This window comes from Dryobates pubescens, chromosome 22 (genome assembly GCF_014839835.1).
Source record: "Dryobates pubescens isolate bDryPub1 chromosome 22, bDryPub1.pri, whole genome shotgun sequence".
NCBI lineage: Eukaryota > Metazoa > Chordata > Aves > Piciformes > Picidae > Dryobates > Dryobates pubescens.
Window position 1 is genome coordinate 13,876,830 of NC_071633.1, and position 20,985 is coordinate 13,897,814.

Consider the following 20,985-nt stretch of genomic DNA (forward strand, 5'->3'; position numbering starts at 1 on the left):
TGCTACCTGACAACTCTCCTCGTGCCAAACCGAAGCGAAGTCTGACAGCTGTTCAGCCGATCACTCAGCGTGACAAAACAAAATCACACAATAATCTGGGTTGGGAGGCGCCGTAGAGATCTTCTGTTCCAAACCCCTGCCATGGATGGGGACATCTGCAGCTACAGCAGGTTGCTTAGAATCCCTTCAACCTGGCCTGGATTGGTTCCAGGGATGAGGCACGTCCCACCTCCCTGGACATCCCGGACCTGTGTCTCATCACCCTCAGTGTGAAGAGCTTCCTTCTTCTGTGCAGTCTAAATCTTCCTCCCTTTTCAAACCATCACCCTTTGCCCTGGTCCCAAACAGACCCTGCTAAAAAGTCAATCTCCATCTTTCTTGCTAGGTAACATCCAGCTTTCCATCTCCCAAGTTCTTCTCCTTTTTAATCTCAACACTGAGAAGGTGAGCAAAGCAAAAGGAGAAAGGAATTTTAAATAAGGGGGGGGTAAATAGAAGGGGGAAAGGAGAAAAAGGAATAACAGCAACAACAACTAGTAAAGTGACAAAACTGTTGATGAAAAAGGGGAATAAGGAATAAAATAAGGGGGGGGGAGGGGAAAGTGGGGGGAAAGCGAGGGGAGAAGATGGGGGATGAAATATTGTGGGAGTTTCTTTTTGTGGGTTGGGGTTTTCTTTTTGTTTGTTTGGATGGGTTTTTTTCAAAGCAGGAGGCAAAATCCTGTGGCAGAGAGGCCGAGTAGAGGAGAAGGGGGTGCCGGCACGTCCCGCCCCCGGCCCCGGCGCCCGGCTTTGGCCCGCTGCCGGCGGCCGGCTTCGAAAGATCGCTCGGGGCCAATGGCAGGGACCAGGAGGGCGGCGGCAGCGGCGGGATTGGCGCAGGAGCTCTGCTGATCCCGCTGGAAAGCTCAGCGGGACAGAAGGGAGGAGGATGCTGGCGCGGGGGGGACGATTCCAGGGGCGGGGAGGAGGACGTTGGGGAGGGGGGGGAGGGGGGGAGAGAGATGGTGGGGGGGAGAGGAGGGTGCTGGAGAGTGGAGGATGCTGGGGTGGGGAGGATACTGGAGGAAGATGCTGCGGGGGGAGGTGGATGCTGTGGGGGGGGAATAGATGCTGAGAGGGGGAGGATTCGGAACAGGGGAGGAGGATTCAGAAGGCGGGGGCGGTGGGGGGGAGGAGGATGGAAGTGGGGGTGGAAGGGGCCGAGCTTCCCACAAACCAGGGCTATGTGCGAGGAGAAAGTGCACCAGTACGGGCAGAGCCAGGCTAGGGGGCACTTCCGAGCAAGAGACCGAGCGGCGAGAGACAAAGAGAAGGGAGGACATGAGCGGTGGCAAAGGGAGGAGAGCAGGGGATCAGCTGAGGTGAACCACGCAAGGAAAGCTCTTCCCCTCCGTCACAGCCCTAGGAAAGGCAAAGACAGGTTGCTCCCCCCAATCCCCTCCTCCTCCTCCCTGCTTTGGGCAAGAAGACAAAGAAGCAAGTGGCCCCATGGGGAAAGGGGGTGAGAAAGGAGGGGAGTCGGGGGAGCCGGAGGGTCAGCTCCGCTTCTACACCTGGGAGGAGATCCAGAAGCACAACCTGAGGACGGACAAGTGGCTGGTGATAGAACGAAAGGTTTATAATGTCACCAAGTGGGCAAACAGACACCCGGGGGGTCAACGAGTGATCAGCCACTGCGCCGGCGAAGATGCCACGGTAAGGACCCCCTCGCCCAACCCCACAGGGGCTTGGTCCCCCAGCTCTCACCAGCCACCTCTGACAGGTCATTTGCCTTCCTGGTGGTCACTGAGAAGTGAGCCAGCTGCCCGCCTTCCGTTCCCATCTCTCTAACACCTGCTATGTGCCCAGCTCAGCCCGTTCCGCTGCTTCCAGTAGCAGAAGGGTTGGTCCAAATTGATGCAGCTCCTTGGCCATCAAGTCCCTCGAGCCACTGCAATTCGCAGCATCTGGAGGATCGTTTGATAGAGACTGCTTGGCTCTGCTTAAGTCCTCATGTTTTGTCTTTTGTCTCTTGTTTGTCCTGTGCCTGGAGCTCGGAATCCACGAGCAAGCTGTCCAAAGTCTTCCCTTCTTCAGTGTGTGTAGCTTATGACATGCAGTCATGGCAGCCAAGCACCAGGAAGGGTTAAACGAGGGGCTGGACTGTGTGTGAGAGTTGGTTGTGAGGAGTGTGAGCTTGAGGCTTTAACACAAGGAGCACTGTAGGCTGACTTTTTTTTTTTCCCCAGGAGAGAATTCTCTAGGGACTTTAGTTACAGGTTTCTACAGAAAAAGAGAAAAAGAAAAGCATTTGCTGCTGCTCCAGCTGCTCCAGCACTTCAGAGCTAGGCTCAGCCAACTAACTCTGGTGTTTCAGCAACCTAAAAAAAAAAAGGCCACCAAAAAACCCCCAAAACCCAACCAAAACGAAACCAAAAATCACCTCAAAACCTTTTAAAAGCCACAAATTGCCCTGGAGGCTGTTTGCAGCTTCCCTCAAAGCCACCTTCCTTCAGCAGTTCATCCAGAGAGCACGTTTTCTCCGTAGTTAATAAAACTGAACCTGCCTCAGAGCTTTCCCGAATATGTGCATGGGAAGCTTGGGAAGCAGCAGGAGAGGCCAAGCTGTAAGGTTAACTGTTCACCTCCCACGGCTCTTAACACCTCAGCAAGGAGGGGCCTCTGTGTGTGGCAGAATTAATGGTCCAGAATTGCTAACCTTTTCTTTCCCATCCATCTCCATTTGCCTGTGGTCTGTGGTTATTTTCCCATGCTTTCCCTTGAAGCCCTGAGATGCATTTTGGTTGTTCCTGCCCCCTTCCAGTGAATCTGAATGAATTGCTTTCTTCCTCAAAGAGATGGGCCAGGTTTTGCTTTCAGCTGCTGAAACCAGAGGAATTCGACTCAGATGCCCAAGAATTTAACTCCAGTAGCTCCACCAGAAACCCAAAAGCATCTGTTAGTGTGTGTGTCTCAAATCCTTCAAGGGAAATCACACCTTTGTGATTCTGCTACTGCTGGTCCTCCTCCCACCCACCTCCCCAGCATACATTTCATCCCACTATAGTCAGAGCATGTTCCATGAAGGCATGGTCTTGAGATGCTCTGAAATCATTCATCACTGCTCTGAGCACTAAACCAGAGCTGGTACCTGGTTTCCAGCTTCCCTGTGGTGAATAACAGTTTGCTGCCAAAAAAATCTCTCTCATTCAGGGTGGGAAAGCCTTAGTCTTGACCTTGTCAAGGTTTAGCTATCAAGTTTCATTCTGTGTGGCAAGATATCACAACTGGAAGAGTTTAGGAGGAGGGAAAGGCAATGATAAAAACTCAGTTTAAGATGTTGACACTGCTGGTTTGTGCATGGCTTCCATCTTTCTCAGGTTCTCTTCAGCATCATGTGCAGTTAGGACCTTCAATCCAGCAAACAGACACCAAAGGGAACTCAGCTGTCCCTTTAGCCTAGATCAGTCCTCTGCAGGATCCTGTGCAACCATCTACCACTGACACACTGAACTCTGTATCTATGCTGAGCCACTCTAAAGATACTCTGCTTGGTAAAGTGTGAGCTAATTCATCTTGGGAGGCTCACAAGCCAGATGAGACGCTCCCATGACGGTTGCTGTGTCCAACGTGCTGAGCTCATGCCAGTCAGGTTAGGAGTGCCCAGGATAGCTTATGCATGAATGTCCCATGCAGGTACTAACAACATTCCTTCCTTTTAGACCATACTTTGACATGCTGAGACACCATACAACCTGCTCTGGTATCACCTCATGCACTTCAGAAAATGAAGGCAAGAGTATGCAAAGGCACCTTGCCGTTTCAGAGATGTTCAAGGATGTGAAAAAAACATCCTTGTTCTGACTGTACTAAGCACTCCAAATGCTCAGGCACAGTTCACACCTCAATGATACAAAACTGGAATAAGCTGGAACAATTCCCATTTGCTTGCTTCCTGTAGGACACTGCAGCTAATTTGCCCAGTTGACCACAAAGTTGAGAGGTTAGGTATAAATATCACATGGAACTTCCCAAAGACTAGTTTTGCCTTTTGCTTTTTATCTCCTCTATTCCAATTCCAAACTCCAGGTAGCAGCATACATTTGGGAACTATTAGTAAAGGAGAGGTGTGAGACAGAGCTGATAAAAAAGCCATCCTTCCTTGGAGTGGCTTAGGTTGGAAGGTACCTCAGAGATCTACTCCATCCTCCCCACCACAGGCAGGGATGCCTCTCAACTAGACTTGGCTGCTCAAGGCCTCATCCAACCTGGTCTTCAACACTCCCAGGGAGAAGGCATCCACAGCCTCCCTGGGCAGCCTATTCCACCACCCTCATACTGAAGAACTTCTTCCTAAGATCCAGTCTAAACCTACTCTCCCTCAACTTAAACCCATTCCCTCTTGTCCTATTGCAGACACCCTTATGAAAGTCCCTCTCCAGCCTTCCTGTAGGTTCTCTTCAGGTATTAGAAGGCAGCTCTAGGGTCCCTCAAAGTCTTCCTTTCTCTAGGCTAAACAACCCCAGCTCCCTCAGGCTGTCCTCATAGCAGAGGTGTTCCCACCCTTGGGTCATCTTTGTGGGTCTCCTCTGGACTTGCTCCAACAGCTCTGTGTCCTCCTTATGATGGGGACACCAGAGCTGGATGAGGTTGGGGGTCTCAGAAGAGCAGAGTAAAGGGGCAGAATCCTCTCTCTTAACTTGCTGACCACACTCCTTGTGATGCAGCCTAGGTGCCTTCTGGGCTGCATGAGCTTTTCAACTCAAAACTGCATAACCTTGCAGCAGGTACAGTCAATTGTTCACTGTCCCACTCATCCTGCTCTCCCTTCCTCTTCCACATCACCTCTAAGTTGCACCAGGGAGGGGGAACTAGCATTTCAGTGGCACATTTATGGGGTCCAAGAGTTGAAAACGGTGCATTAACTCAAGTGCTAGTGAAAAAGGCATAGGGGTGGGCTGCTACCAGTAGTAACCTTGTGTGAGTCAGTCCTCTAGTGCATCATTTCCTCCACAGAAGGGAGAGCACAATATTTCTTAACCTCAGCTGGGCTGTGAGGACATCCAGACAGGATGAAGTATGCAGAAATTATAGAATCATATAATCATTTTGGTTGGGAAAGATCATTGAGTCCAACCATTCTCTGACTCTACCAAGCCTGATGCTAAACCATGTCCCTCAGCACCACATCTCTGCACCTTTTAAAGCCCTCCAGGGTTGGAGATTCAACCACCTCCCTGGGGAGTCTTGAGAGGACTTGAGAACCCTTTCAGTGAAGAAGTTTCTTGTAATGTCCAATTAAAGTCCTCAAAGTAGAGAAGGAAGCTGGTGATTCAGGACAAGTATTTCTTGGCATTGGAGACTCCAAAGTGTCTGCAGCACAGAGTTCTAGAAACAGCTTAGCTGATCCTAGAGCTTTACCTTCATCTTGGCACCAATAAAGTACCACCAGCAGGTAACCCAGCACCATTTGGCCAGTGATGCACTCCTCATGAGTGGACCTGGACAAACTGACCCAAACTTGCCCTTGTGGTAACAGGAAACACTGTGTCCCTGAAATAGGTTCCCAAAGGGCATAGTTTGGGTCCTGACAGGAGAGCTGAGCTGAGACTACCTAGGAGATTCTGCTTCTCTAGAGAAGCATTGCACCTTCATTCATTTCTGGCATTTCACTTTGCCTCTCCCATCAGCATTATTTTGCCCACCCTGCTCCTTACTTTACCACCCCACCCCCCCCATACTTCTGGCATTTTGTGGCTTTATCCATCTTTAAATAATTCCATGGAGTTTTATTTCTCTCCTGCACCTGTAGCTAGCTCTTCTCTTTCCCCCCACCAGTGCCACACCTCTGGCTTCTCATATATCATTTCTTTAACTCCAAATTAACTGGCTCAGATCAGCTTTCACTCTCCCTCCTTCTCTGCCTCCCACAGCAAAACATCTGTGGTCAGAGCATGATCCTGAAGCTCAATCCAAGGTCATGCAGTCAGGTGACATTTCCTATTGATTTTGGTGGACTTTGGGACCAAGGTTGTTAGCTGGTATTTTTGACCCCCAGAGCTAGAATTTTGATGGAGGTCAGGTTCCAGAAGGGTCAGCTGGACACAGTCAGGGTAAAGAATAGTTGAGATATCATTCAGTTACTCATCTTACAGAACAAAAAGCAGAAGGAAACACTCTCCAAAATGAAGAATCACCTCTTGCTCCTCAGCTGCATTTGTGCTGGGATCTACAGGTCTGGCCAGGCCACCAAGTAGTACTTTTTGTGTCTGCAGTCATGTCTAGGTTCAGTCACCACAGCCACCCCCCTCTCCTGGCAGCAGATTTTCAAAGGGTATTTATATCCTAGTGGGGATTTGCATAAATTCCTTTCTGCCTACCTTCTGAGGGAATTAACAGGATTTAGTTGCTTAGAAAACATTTCTTGAGGTGCCTTTCACCATATGTCTAGATAGCATCCCAGATCTCACCACTTGCTTGCTGCTAGATAAGCAAACTCTCCAGCCTTTCTTAGAAGTGCTGCAATGAACAGTGACCATAGAAGTGGAAGTCAGTGTCTGTGAAAGAGAGGATGGAAGACCTGGGTCCAGCTCTGGAGTCCTCAGCACAAGAAGGACATGAATCTGTTGGAGTGGGTCCAGAGGAAGCCATAACAATGAACCAAAGGCTGGAACCCCTCTGCTGTCAGGCCAGGCTGTGAGACATGGGGATGTTCAGCCTGGAGAAGAAGATCTCCAGGGAGACCACCTGGTGGCCTTTCAATGCTTTGAGGGGACAAAAAGAAAGCTGGGGACAAACTCTTGAGCAGGGTCTGTTGTGACAGAACAAGGGGTGATGGCTTAAACCAGAAGAAAGAGATTCAGACTGGAGAGAAGGAAGAAATTTCTGCCACTGAGGGTGGTGAGACACTAGCCCAGGTTTTCCAAAGAGGTGGGAGATGCCCCTTCCATAGAACCATTCTAGGTCAGATTGTGTGGGGCTCTGAGCAGCCTGCTCTAGCTGGGGATGTCCCTGCTGACTGCAGGGGATTTGGACAAGATGAGCTTTAAAGGTCCCTTCCAACCCAAAGCATTCTATAATTCAGGGATTCTAAGTCAGTCTGGCACCCTTCTTTCACAGGAACATGAGGAAGATGGCAGCAGAGAATAGAGTGACAGAGATGAGTAGGAGCAATAGGAAGCAACAGCTAGTCCCTGATTCTCACACAGTTATTTGTATTTCCTCTCCAGGATGCATTCCAGGCCTTCCATATCAATCCCACCTTGGTGAGAAAGTTTCTCAAGCCATTACTTATTGGAGAGCTTGCTCCAGGAGAGCCTAGCCAGGACCGAGACAAAAATGTGAGTATTTGTTTCTGACCTGGGTTTTTTGCTGGCTATGTCCTACCAAGTTTTTTTTTCCTCTTAGGATGTCCTTTAGGTCAAAGGCAGGCAGGTTATAAAGGTCTCTTCATGACAAATAGCTCCAGAGAGGACAATATCTGAACACTTCCATGTAGCAAGGTGCACATCCCAGGATAGATCAAAAGCATGTGTAGAAGGGAGATGGCAGATCCAGGCTGGCTGCTGAAGCCTTTTGTTTCCCTCAGAGTCACCAACAGCTGTATCTGTGGTAACCATGTCCCATCTCCAGCAACCCATTCCAGGTGCCCAGGCTGGATCTCTCCCATACTGAATGGAAATGGGAACTGAGAGGTGGACTGGGAAATTTACACCAGCTCTTTTGACTGGTGTCCCTTCTGCTATTGCCCCTCTGGTGACCAAGCTCTAAAATGTGTCATCAGTTGCCTGTTACAGAGGCAGGAGAGAAGTGGACAAAGAAGTCCAAGAAGACTTCCAAACAAGTTGCTCACTGCCTGAACAAGTCTTGACTTTCTTTTGCTGCAGCTGCTCTGCAGCTCCCTTTGACAGATTAACTCCCAGAGGAACATCCCTTGGAGACTCAAAGTGGCTTCCTTTGCTGAGCCTGGTACCAGCAAAGCTCTGGAGAGCAACCACGTTTGTGCCATGCCTGGCATGAGCAGTAGGCATCTCTGGGCAAGGTGAACCAGATGCCTCATTTCAGAGGCTATTCTTAAGAAGCAGCAACCCAGCAAGCAGTCAACATCCTCAGGACAGCTCTGTAGCTCTCCTAGACAGTTCATCCATTATTCAGGGACAGGGCATGGTGTGACTAACTCTTGCCACGAAACTCAATCCTGTCCTGTTGTTTGTGACTGGCCATGATTATGATATCTCTCTGGCTCTCACAATAGAAGAGACATTAACCCAGGAATGCCCTTCATGAATGATTGCACAGTAGCTGACCCACATATTAAACTGACAGGGAGTGCTCTGGTATTGGGTGCTCATCATCAGAGCTCTGGAATTATGCATAAGTAGTAAGGACTGAATTGTTTCCTTCTCCAGCTGCCTCTTTTATACCTGTGAAGCTCATTCAGATGAGAGCCATCAGCTGATGTGACTCTCAACAGAGCAAGGTAGTGCTGCTGATTCACAGCAGCAGGCTCAAGTTCCCTTCCTAGCTCAGGGCTCAAGAGGTCAGGACATGGGCTCAGACCAGCCCAGATGTTTATTCATAGGCAAGAGCTATGAAGAGCCAGAGTACAGGGTGAATGTGGAGGCAGGTCCTCCCTTAGCCAAGCAATGCAAGAAGCAGCCAGAATCCTTAGTATGAAACTTGGTCCTCCTGCCTCAGACTCATCCAGGCTTACTGAGACCCATAGAATGCATTGGGTTGGAAGGGACCTTTAAAGGTCATCTAGTCCAAAGCTTACAAGCTTCATACTGTGCCTTGGATGTCTGTCTTGCAGTCCCAGCTGGTGGAGGATTTCCGGACCCTGAGGAAGACAGCAGAGGACATGAACTTGTTCAGAGCAAGTCCTTTGTTCTTCTCTCTTTACTTGGGCCATATCATTGCAATGGAAGTTTTGGCCTGGCTAATGGTTTTGTACTTTGGCACTGGTTGGATCACAACTCTCATCCTTGCCTGCATCCTTACAACTGCCCAGGTGAGAAGTGGTAAGCGCAGAGCACACCGACCACACAAATCACTCAGGAGAAGACTATAGTGTGTCCTGAACATTCATAGTAATTAACAGCACAAAGCAATCACACCAGTGATAAATATTCATGACATACCTGGCACTGTGGTGCCTTCTGGCCACCCCTACCCACTGCTGATCCTGGCTCACAAATTTTTCTCACCTCTTTGACCTTCCACATGCTGGTGGACTTCACAGGGGCAGGTTTAGGGTTGAACTTGAGGAACTAAAAGGGCTTTCCCAGCCTAAATGATTCTGTGTTCCCCTCCTCACACTCACAACTTGTCTTCTGTCTCCATTTGCTTTTGTACTTCACTCTGATTTCAAACAACTTCCTAACCATTTGATTTCCTTCCTCATCCCAGGCCCAAGCAGGGTGGCTGCAACATGATTTTGGACACCTGTCTGTCTTTAAGAAGTCTTCCTGGAACCACATCATCCACAAGTTTGTCATTGGACATTTGAAGGTAAAGGATATATGGACCCAGGGAACTGTGCATCTGCAGTCACTTTGACTGTATTAAAGTAGGAAACTGCAGCTCTAAGCCTCTCCACAGTGGGCAGATGCACAGAGGAGAAATTAATGCCCATTGCACATGGAGCTGTTGTGCAGAAGAGATAAGAGACCATCATCATCCTAAGTTACAGATCACAGTAGTTCCACAAGCTTCAGTGGAACTGCTGAGGACAAAGCTTACTGAATTGCATAGAGCCCTGCTTTGAGATCCTCTCATGTTTCCACAAGGTACAATATTTGTCTAATGTCCCATCCTGCTACATTCCAGCCATTCAAGATGCCTTTAGAACTTCTGTCCTGGGTAAGGTCCAATGCAGTCCAGGCACTTCATCATCCACCTGCAGTGGGAACTCATAGAGGGTGGGACACAGCTTTGCCTATCCTCCCAAACCCACTTTTGTCTTGCCTGGTTCCTCACAGGTAGCAGAGGGAAACCATTATGATCATCAGCAAGGTAGCAAAAGGGTTTAGTGATGGACTTTGGAGTCTAATGTTTGGACTCAGTGATCTTAAAGGTCTTTTCCAACCTAACTGATTCTATGACTCCATGATTCAGCTACCAATAGCAAGTCCACATGTGGGAAGACATGGTGACGTGCAACTCATTCAAACTTTATTCCCTGTTCTTTCAATAAAGATGAACCTCAGCAAGGGCAAACAAATCCCCTGAAACCAGCAGTCTCATAGCAACTGAGAGCTTGGCCACTTACTGCTCATTACAGTTTCCAAAGCAAGCAACGATCTGGCCACAATCTGAGTTTAGTTTATATAAACAAATGAGCAATCCTACCATTAGAGGAGCACTACTGTTCCAGGGATGAACATCTTGTGCTTGTATCTGCCCAGGGTGCCTCTGCAAACTGGTGGAACCATCGTCACTTCCAACACCACGTCAAGCCCAACGTGTTCATGAAGGACCCAGATGTGAACATGCTGCATATTTTTGTCCTGGGAGATACACAGCCTGTTGAGGTAAGGCAACATGGGTAAAACATGGAACACAAATTGTCCCAAAGGGCTTCAGAGAGCGTTTGTGCCAAAGCAGGAGCTGGCTGGTCTTGGTGGGTGTGATTTACACAGTCGAGACTTCCAGGAATGCTTAAAAATAAGAAGGAAAACCTGAAGTGCTTCATCCAGGGATTTCATCTGTTGGCCTCACCTGACAGGAGTTTGGCCAGCACACCCTCCCCAAACCCCTGGCTGAAGAGCAAGACTGGCTGGATAATTCCCTGTGCATTTCCTACACTGACCACAGGGGAAAGTGTTGTGGGGTAGCTTGGGATAAAAACCTGGGGGTGTCAAACCTTGGGTAAAGAAGATGGAGGGGAAAGAAAGCAGAAAGCTCCTAGGGACAACTTCATCCTGCTGGCTTGAGATATCAACATGAGGGGGAAAATGTTGTGTTCCTCAGCACTTACAGCCAGAATATTTCCAAACTGATCTTCCAGTTCTACAGAAAATATTCTTCCAATATTAGTCAGGCCAGCTGTGCCCTGGACAATCTGTACAAGGTCCTCTCTACTGATGCCTTGGGCCTGATGATCTCTGGAGGTCCCTTCCAACCTCTTATGTGCTATGATACTGTGTTCAAGGCCAGTGGAGGGTGCCCCTGCCCATGGTAGTGGGGTTGAAACTAGGTGATCTTGAGGGTCCCTTCCAATCTAAACCATTCATTCATTCCAATTCATTCTTTGCCATCATGGTGAGAGGTTATTTCTTGCCTAAGCCGACAGTACCAGCACACCCCAACACTTCTTCATCTTGGATAGAATCCTAAAGCACACAACCCTTCAGAGCTCAGACCTGAAAGATCTGGCTGATTTATTGGTGCTACAGGACTTACCTTCATCAGGGAGCTGATATGTTGGAAGCAAAAATGCATGCTCACAGCAATCCACGTTCTCCATGGAGAATCTTCTGCTCCTGGAGCTCAGAAGAAGGCACTTCTGTATAGCTCTAGATATTTCAGTAGAGAGATGAGGTTGGGAGATCAGGTGCTTTTGACTCCTTCATTTCACTGAGAACAAACAGGCACCTGCAACAATGCAACAACCCAAGCTCTGAACCCATGGTTGGAAAAACATCTCTGCATCTGCTCTCTGTAGGTGGACCATAGTCATTAGGAAGAAGGTCTTTACTATGAGGGTGGTGGAACACTGGAACAGGTTGCCCAAAGAGGTGGTGGAAGCCTCATCCCTGGAGACACTCGAGGTCAAGCTTGATGGGGCTCTGAGCAACCTGATCTAGTTGGGGGTGTCTCTATTTACTGAGGAGGGGTTGGGCTAGACCTCTAGAGGTTTCTTCCAACCCAGTGCACTGTATGATTCCATGGTAACACAGGATCAGGGTAGGATAGCACATTCATATGGGTAGTGATGGAGATGACAGCAGCTCTTAGCACAGCCATGAGCATGGCAGAAGGTGAAGAAATACATTTAAATAGCATCAGGCTCCCAAGTAAATAGAAATTATCTCACTATCAAGCCAGAAGACTACAAAAGGAATTTACACCTAGCACAGTTGGAGTTAAGATCTTTAACCATACCAAAACCCTTTTTACCTGGTGGTGGGAATTTAGCCAAAACTCTCCAGTCAATAAATAATGAAGTATTGTGGAGAATCTTCTCTTGCATCTGAGTGTCATAATCCAAGCCTGAGCTTTCTCCTCTGTGTTCTGCAGTATGGCAAGAAGAAACTGAAGTATCTGCCTTACAACCACCAGCATGAGTACTTCTTCCTCAGTGAGTATCTGCTCTGCACTCTTCCCTGAATGCCACTTGACCTTCCCAACCCCTGCTATGTTAACTCCTAAAGTCTCAACTCATCTTACCCTCCCTCAGGACTTTGTGCAGGTCCCCAGATCAGTTCAGGATATTCTTCAGTGATATCCAAGTGTCTTGAACGTTGCTGGCATGGTCATGCAAAGCAAATCAAACAAGGGAATGGGGGAAATGACCTCTGTGTGAGAGGCTCCATGGGGAAAAAAATGCATGCTGTCAAACAATGCTCTTTGATAAGTCAAGACCCATGGGTCTTGATAAGTCATCTTGGTAAGTCAAGATGAGCAGAGCCTCCTTTCCTCACAGAAAGGCAACCAGCTCCCATCACCAGCACCTCACCTCTCTCACCAAGGCAGGCTTTCCTTAGAACTAGTTCTAAATCACTGGCTGACTCATGTCACACACCTCTCCACCCCTCTGATGGCCAAAACATCTCCCTTTGCTTTGCAGTCTTCCCACCTCTGCTCATCCCTGTGTATTTCCAAATCCAAATCATCTCGACCATGATCAAGCGCAGGTTCTGGGCGGTGAGTGAAACCTTCCCTCCACGGGGCCTGGCTGGAGCTCACACTTGAGCAGGGACTGGAGGGAGACCAGTGGGCAGGGATCACCTGTTGCTGTGTTAGTTACCCAACCAGCAGCAGCAAGGACGTGTTACATGAGATAGGCAAAAGGATGCCTAATGTCTTGTCTCTTCCCCTAGGACCTAGCCTGGGCCATCAGCTACTACATGCGCTACTTCATCACATACATCCCATTCTATGGCGTTCTGGGATCCCTGTTTCTCCTCACTTTTGTCAGGTAGGAGATAAAGGGCATCCCCCACTGCTCTCCCTTCCCTCCCACTCCAGATGCACCAAGTCTCAGCCCTGCTGTGCCCTGCAGGTCTTCCCTCTTTAGGTTCTCTGCAGTCCCTGACCTCACTGTGTGCTAGCCAGGCTATTCCCACTGCTTCACTTCCCTCTTGTCATCTCCCAGTTCTACCTCCCCACCACAGTGTAGATTCTAGTGCTCAGCATCTTTGCCTGCCTGCATCTTCTTCTGTCCTCTGATCACAGAATCACAGAAACTATCAGGTTGGAAAAGGCCCTCAGGATCACCAAGTCCAACCGACAACCCTGCTCTGCAAGGTTCACCCCTAAACCATGCCCCCAGGCACCACATCCAAACCACCTTTAAACACATCCAGGCTTGGTGACTCCACCACCTCCCTGGGCAGCACATTCCAAGGCCTGACCACTCTTGCTGGGAAAAAATATTTCCTAATGTCCAGGCTAAACCTACCCAGTCATAGCTTGAGGCCATTGCCTCTTGTTCTATCACCTGTGAGAAGAGACCAGCCCCAGCTTCTCTACAACATCCTTTCAGGCAGCTGCAAAGAGCAATGAGGTCTCCCCTCAGCCTCCTCTTTTCCAAACTAAACAGCCCCAGCTCATTCAGTCTCTCCTGGCCCCATCTGGATGTGTTCCTGTGTGACCTGTGCTGGATTCTATGGTCCTGCTCTGGCAGGGGGGTTGAACTCGATGATCTCCAGAGGTCCCTTCCAACCCCTAACATCCTGGGATCCTGTGATCTCCAGCTGCTCAAGCCCACCCTATTGACCTCGTACCCCAGTCTCCAATGCCAATTGTCACGTTCTCTGCCTGTCTGTTTGTGAAGGTTTCTGGAGAGTCACTGGTTTGTGTGGGTCACCCAGATGAATCACATCCCGATGGAAATCGACAGTGAGAAGCACAGAGACTGGCTTAGCTCACAGGTAACTGGGAGAGGAAAGAATACCCCTGATTCACCCCAAAGTGGCTTCAGAAATCTACTCAAAACATTCCTCTCCAGGCACTAGTGTAAGGTCTCTGTCCATGTTCTGTCATAAAGATGTTCTCCCCAGAGCCAGCAATGCTGAATCAAGGCATGAGAGTCAAACCTCCTGTAATTAGCTTGACAGCTCAGTAGTGTGGGAGGACACATCTCTGCCCCTGCCCCAGGCCAGGGGAGCTTCATTGTGCTGTTGGGGTGATCCTTCACAGCTGCTGTCTTTGCCTTCCCAGATGGCAGCCACCTGCAACGTGGAGCAGTCCTTTTTCAACGACTGGTTCACCGGCCACCTGAATTTTCAAATTGAGCACCAGTGAGTATGGACCCAGAGCTGTTTGGCCACTACCAGCTGCTCCCAGCCCTGGACTCCAGGGGAAGGAAAGCCTGCTAACAGTGCACGTGTGGGATGGGGCAGGATCTCTGGAGCACTGCTATGCGCCGAGGAGAGTCGCAGACTGCTGGGGGTCACAGTCAGCTGCTCCTACAGGCCTCTTGCTCTCACACAACTTTAATTTGGGGGTTAATTAGGAGTTGCTGGTACATATCCACCACTTGCAACAGCTGTGGACTCGACTCCTAAGCTAACTACTTGAACTTGAGCATCCGCTTCAGAAATCTCCTCTCCCCTGGAGCACGTCAGTGCTGCATAGCCTGTGACAGCTGTGTGGGACTGTGGACACTTCTGGGTACCAGGTTTTGGGGCCACAGTCTGTTGCCAGTAACAACACAAAATGTAGAAGAGATGGCTTTTAGGGTAGAGATGTCTGGTTTAGAAGTCCACTTTGGAAGTCTCCATCGACCAGGATGGGGCAAGGTGATCCCAAATGCTCCTTCACCTTCTCTGCTTCTCTGCTCCATGAGCTTCCAGAGGTGGGAAAGGGGGCCACTAGGACTTCAGTTTGGAAGAAGCAATTATTATTGCCCAAAGGAAATGGGCAGCCATCTCACCAGACTGCAGCTGGCTCCTCACTCCTACTTCCCTTACATTGCAGCGCTTGTGGTGTCCTCTCTGGCACAAAGTGACTTTCCTTGGCTTGCTTGAACACAGCTTTGTTTTGAGGCATGGCAGAGTGGCCAAAGAATCAAAGCATTTGGTTTCCACAAGCCTCCTTGAAACAGAGGACTGTAAAGCATGGCTGTCTCTCTGTGCTGCTTCTGTCTGCTTGTACAGCTTGAGGAGAAGGCATCAATAATGAGCCCCTGTGAGGAGGCAGAGATGCCCATCCCTTGGGGTTGGTCTCTTGAGCTTTCTCAGCTTTGTTTTCTCTTTTTCCATTCCAGCCTGTTTCCAACAATGCCACGGCACAACTTCTGGAAGGTGAAACCTTTGGTGAAGTCTTTATGTGCCAAGTATGGAGTCCAATACGAAGAGAAGCCTCTTGGAAAAGCGTTCGTAGACATTGTTGGGTAAGGTCCTTCAAGCATCATCTGCAGCTTGCAACATGCTGTTCCATGGACATCCTGTGCTTTCTGTAGCAGAGAATTCAGGACACTGTAGATCCTCCAGACATCCCCAGTTATAGGTTGTAGTCTGGAGCCTCTAGGCTAATAATCTTCATATGGCAGAGGCAAAGGAACACCTGCAGCAATGCTGACCCACAGCAGAAATGGCACAACGCCCCTGGCTTAGTGGAGTTTGTGACAACAGCTGGGAAGCTGCTTCCCTACATCATGGGGAAGAGACAACTGTCCCCCAGAGCAGCTTCTGCTGTCAAAGTACTGAATGCTTGGCATCTAGATGGGTACCAACCTCATCTCATAGGGACCTGCCTCATAGTACCTTTGGACACACTGCTCTGACAGCTTATGGCTCTGGCTTTCAGGAGCTGGCAGATGATCTTCAGGCTGCAAAGTGAGATCAATCAAAGGGGAATGACTCAGGTTACAGCCCATGCTGGTTCCCATTTGAGACCTGCCAGCAGCAAAGGGCTGTTCCCTATAGGCATAGTTGAAGCCTGGTCTAATAGTCCTTGTCAGGCAGGCTCCAGGTTAATGTTTCCTCCTCAGTTACTCCAAGGGGAATAATTCATGACAGTGAACATGAGAAAGTATTCTGCAGGCTAGGGATCTCCACACTCAAACCATTCTAAGCCAATGCAAATGGAAGTAGATTGGCTCCAACATGCAGAAGGGCTAAAAAACAATTTCAAACCTTCCTTTGGTCCTTTTCTGCAGTTAGGAACACTGAGACCTTGGGGGTGGGGGGAGGGGGTGATGCCCAGCAGCCCACCAGAGCCTACCTCCCTACATGACTTCTCAGAAACCATTTAAGCAACAATTTGCCCCCTCAATAGGAGGATCTGCCAGAAACCACACAAAACTGAATTTCCTGACTGCATTGTGTTTATCAGAGGACTTTGCATCCCAAACCAGCTGAGATCTGCTCCATAATATTTGCAGAGCTAATGCAGATGTGCAATTCTCCAGGAGAAGTCCTAGGGTGGAGGTGGGGAAAATCCTTCAGAGGTTTAATGTGGTGAGCCAGGCAGCTCTGCTCTGCTGTTTCTTCATAGACTCAGAATGGTTTGGTTCAGAAGGGAACTTAAATATCATCTAGTTCCAACCCCCCTGGCATAGGCAGGGACATCTTCCACTGCACCAGTTTGCTCAAGGCCTTGTCCCAGCCTGGACAAGAGGGACAAGCCAGAGGGACTACAGACAGTGTGGGGGGCATCAGATGAAGTTCTTGCTCACTAGAATCTCTAACTGGCCACTTTGGGGGTCAAAGGGACAGAACAGGTAGCTCCTTTTGCTGCTGCTCTTGCTAGACTGGGGAAAGACAATCAATGTTGGTAGAATCCTCATTCCTGAAACCATTCCAGGTCAGGCTGGTTGAGGCTCTGAGCAACCTGATCTAGTTACAAATGCCTCTGCTTTCTGAGGGGGGGGTTAGACTAGATGAGCTTTAAAGGTCCCTTCCAACCTAAAGCATTCTGTGTCCTGAGGATTCATATTGAAACTGAGGAACAGGATCAAAATGACCAAGGCAAGATTCAGGTGGCAACCAAACTTCTCTTTGGTTTTGTTCCACAGGTCCCTAAAGAAATCTGGATATCTATGGCTGGATGCTTACCTCCACAAGTGAACATGAATCTTAATGGGGAGGTGTGAGTGATTGGGAGGGATGGGGGGGTGCGTGGGGGGGAAATCACAGACGTGTCTTTTACTCTCAGATTTCAGTCTACATCTACATGCACAGTTGGAAGGGAGCTTCCCATCTTATCAACTGCTGCTGGGGGAGGGGGCTCAGGTGACCTGTTTAATCCAGACAGATTTTAAATGTGCTTCAGAGGATAAGTGAGGCCAGTATTGCACAAGAGAGAAGGTTGGGAGAGGGTGGAGAGAAGGAGTGTTTTAAAAAGGGGCATTAATAGATGACCTTAACCTTCTCTGCATAAGATTCATTCTAATTCTGCCTAAACTACCCAAGACTCTGACTGACAGACATAGAGGTGTTGTTAAACTTCAGTATCTGCAGTCCAAGGACACCCCAGTCAGTTTATGCCTCTCTCTCTTCCCCATGTTTGTGTAAAAGAGGAGCCCAGCACAGTTTGATTTCACTGTCAAGGGAAAAATAGCACAATTCATGATGCCCATCATCATGGGGAGCTCAGGAGGGCTGTGATCCCCATCAGCCCCTGCCTGCAGGAATCACATCCCAGCTGCTATAACATGATGTGGCTTTCAGCCCTGCCCAGATCCTCCTTCCTCTCCCTCCTTCCTTTCTCTAATCATAGCATCCCCGTAGCAAAAGCTGTGATACTGATTCTGCACAACTAACCTCTAACCACCTCTCAGCAGGTTATTTAGCTGTATCTTTATGGCCAGCCCCTGTTTCCAGGGGTCTGTGGAAGATCTTGGGGCTTCTACAGCACAATGCCTCCTTTAGGAGAGGGTCTGTATTCACATTAATGCTCAACAGGTCTGGCAGGCACAGGATTATGGTTGTCAGTACACAAAGGGCCACAGTAAGTCACATAAGCAAAGCTTACTAATTGCCCATGAGTGCTCTAGGGTAATCCCAAATGGGCTTTTCACTGGGTGCTGCAGAAGCACAGGGTTCTGCCTGTCTACACATGCCTGGCAGAAACCAAACCTACTTCTGCTTGTCAGAGGCCAGGAGCAATGGCACTGTTTACCCTTCCCTTGGAAACAATCAGCGAAGGAAACGAAGTCTCCCTGCAAAAAGGAGGAGCTGCCCAGCCATCCAACCTGGACCTCAGGGAGGCAGCTGAGAACAGAACTGATCAGGTTGTGCTTGCAATGTGAATCCTTCTGGAGGGCCCTCTGACAAGTTATCTAAAACTCTTATTTCCTGCTCAGTGCCTAATTAGCAATGCCCAGGAATGGCTCACCAGGAGATACGGTTGAACAGCTTCCAGGCGCTTCTCCAACAGGCAGCCCGAGCCCAAATAAATCCAGGGCTTTCCATCCAGCTGTAGGCCAACTGGGTTATGATAAAGGGCCATGGTTCCAAGAGCAATTTCCAGTTCCAACAGCTGTCTTCTTGCTCACTCAAAACACCCAGTAGAGATACTCCAGCTATTAGGCAACAACCTTGCACACCTCCTGACTTTGCTCAGCTCTGAAACTGGATCTTCTCTATCAAACCCTTGAATCCTCACAAGCTCAGCAAGGTGCATCACCACCAGACACAATTCCAGGACCGTGGCAAACCACTTCAAAAGATAACTGTAACCCCCTCCTGCCCTCTTTGGAGGAGAAGATGGGATTAGATCTTTGCTTACAGATGGAAAATTCATTAGCTAGTAGTACTTAAAAGTAAAAGGCTTATTCCGGTGTTCTTGCCCACCCCTAAGCTGCCAATACCTGAGCATCACAAGGAATGGTTAGGATGGAAACCAGTGTCTGGGGTGTCTGAAGCTCTAACAGACTTTGAGCAAAGATTAGAGTTGAGTTCTAATAGCACAAACAGTGACATCCTTCTGGATGCTGGAACTTCCAGACAGGTAGCAGCAAGCTAGCCTGGGACTGGGGCTAATAATGTCAAGATCGCCTTAATATCTGCATCTCTTTCTGACTCCTTGAATGTATCTCCCTGTTTCTGCTCCAGCAAAGATGGTCACAAGCACAACAGCAGCAGTGCAGTGTCCTAAATAGTCAGCTTCTTCCTCTGACAGCTCTTTCTTTTTCACACCTCCAGTTCTTACTTCCAGAGCAAATATTTTCTCATTACTGATGCCTCTTCCTCCTTAGTGCTGCCCCCTCTCTTCCCTTTCTTCTTGGGAACCTGTTTGCTTTTTGACACCTAGAGGAACTGCAGAAAGCTGGTAGCTCAGCCCAGGTAAACACCAGTCCTGCTTTAGCAGCTCTTCAGCACTGACCAGGCTGCTGCAAGGAAGTGGTTTTCTACTGCAAACCCAAAGTACTGCCAACACAGCAGCCTGGCCTCAGAGACAGAAGCTACTCCTGATGATGCCTGAAAGAACCTGAAACATTCAAGGAGAGCAACCAAACTGCAACCATCTACAAAGGAAAGACTTAGGCAAATGGGTGATCTCTTTTTTTTTCCTCAAGAGCTTAGCACAAGATACCAAAGGGAGGAAAGGAGGGACAGGAGAGATCTTGGCATTAAATCTTCCACAACTACTTGCTTCCTTCAAACCCTGGTGGTGGTGGTGGGGGGGGGTGAAGAAAAAAAAAGCCCCTTCTCATGAAAAATGTCCAGTGGCTCAAATCCAGAAATAAAAACTGTGCAATGTAATAGTCAGAATGGATTTCCAAGTGTCATGCCTTGTCCTTGCTATTGCAAGAGAAAAACAGAACACAGAATTAACCAGGTTGGAAAAGACCTTCGAGATCACCAGGTCCAACCTATCACCCAACACCATCTAATCAACTAAACCATGGCACTGAGTGCCTCATCCAGTCTTATTTTAAACACTGCCAGTAATGGAAGTGATGTTCTGCAAAGAGCAGGTCACCAAGCCTTTGTACTTAGCTGGTGGTTTTTCTTGTTCATTGTGATTACACGTGCAAAAAGTTTGCCTGGTGGAAGTTCAGGCGCTGGCTGCTTTTACAGGCAAAGCCTCTCTGGCTTGTATGGTGTCTTCCCTTCCCTCCAAAAAATTCCCAGCCCTCTTATCTTGGAATTCAGGCTGTTTCATAGGTGCCTTGATGTAGTTGTTCTCCATCCTATAACTGGAGTAGGTCGAACAGATCCCTGGTGAAGAGCTGTGGAAGTCTGGCGCAATCTGCTTTCTTGTAGTCTTAAGTAGCACCCAAGTGAAACCAGGTTTACAGGAGATGTTCCAGAGGCTCCACCAAAACTGCAGAGTTTGGTGGATGTAAACTTCCCATGACCTTGCTTGGCTTTGTCTCCAAGCTGGGCAAAAAAGCAGCAATCCATCAGAGGTGAGCATCCCTTTGCAGGTCACCATAAGCCATCAAAAATGATCCAAACACGGCAATTTCAGCACAGTTTTGCCCAGCTTTCTGAAGCCCACAACTAACCAGTTTTGCTGCAAATAATGAGGTGAAACCTTGGCCACTTTGGCTCTTGATAAAGATCATTCAGTTGGGCTGCAATGAGACACAAACACACACACACAAAATAATCTGCAAGACACGCTGGGAGCCTGCCAGGGTTTGTCTAATCCAGCCAAAACCACATCACTGGCTACATAAGCACTTGGCAACCATGAGAGGCCATGAGTTTGTTTCAGGGCAGATAATGAGACAATAGGCAGGAAAGGAGTGGCTTTGCTTCTCTCCAGTTGCTTGTCAGCAAGGACTGGAGGAGAAGCTGGAGGAACTATACAGGCAGGGAAAGGCATTAACTGAATCACGTGCAGTGAAGGCAAGAGAAGCTTCTGGGCAGGATGGAGATG

The 20,985-nt window shown here is 48.8% G+C and overlaps 1 protein-coding gene across 1 annotated transcript; it reads left to right on the forward strand.

Annotated features, from left to right (window-relative positions):
* Positions 1 to 1,215: 1,215 nt before the first annotated feature.
* On the forward strand, positions 1,216 to 19,762 carry FADS2 (fatty acid desaturase 2). Its single transcript, XM_009905151.2, has 13 exons — positions 1,216 to 1,698; positions 7,212 to 7,322; positions 8,795 to 8,992; positions 9,391 to 9,492; positions 10,389 to 10,514; positions 12,223 to 12,283; positions 12,773 to 12,849; positions 13,026 to 13,123; positions 13,982 to 14,078; positions 14,368 to 14,447; positions 15,416 to 15,541; positions 17,168 to 17,241; positions 19,465 to 19,762. Exons 1-12 carry the CDS (start codon positions 1,492 to 1,494, stop codon positions 17,217 to 17,219), a joined length of 1,335 nt encoding a protein of 444 aa, XP_009903453.1. The 5' UTR covers positions 1,216 to 1,491; the 3' UTR covers positions 17,220 to 17,241; positions 19,465 to 19,762.
* Positions 19,763 to 20,985: the final 1,223 nt, after the last annotated feature.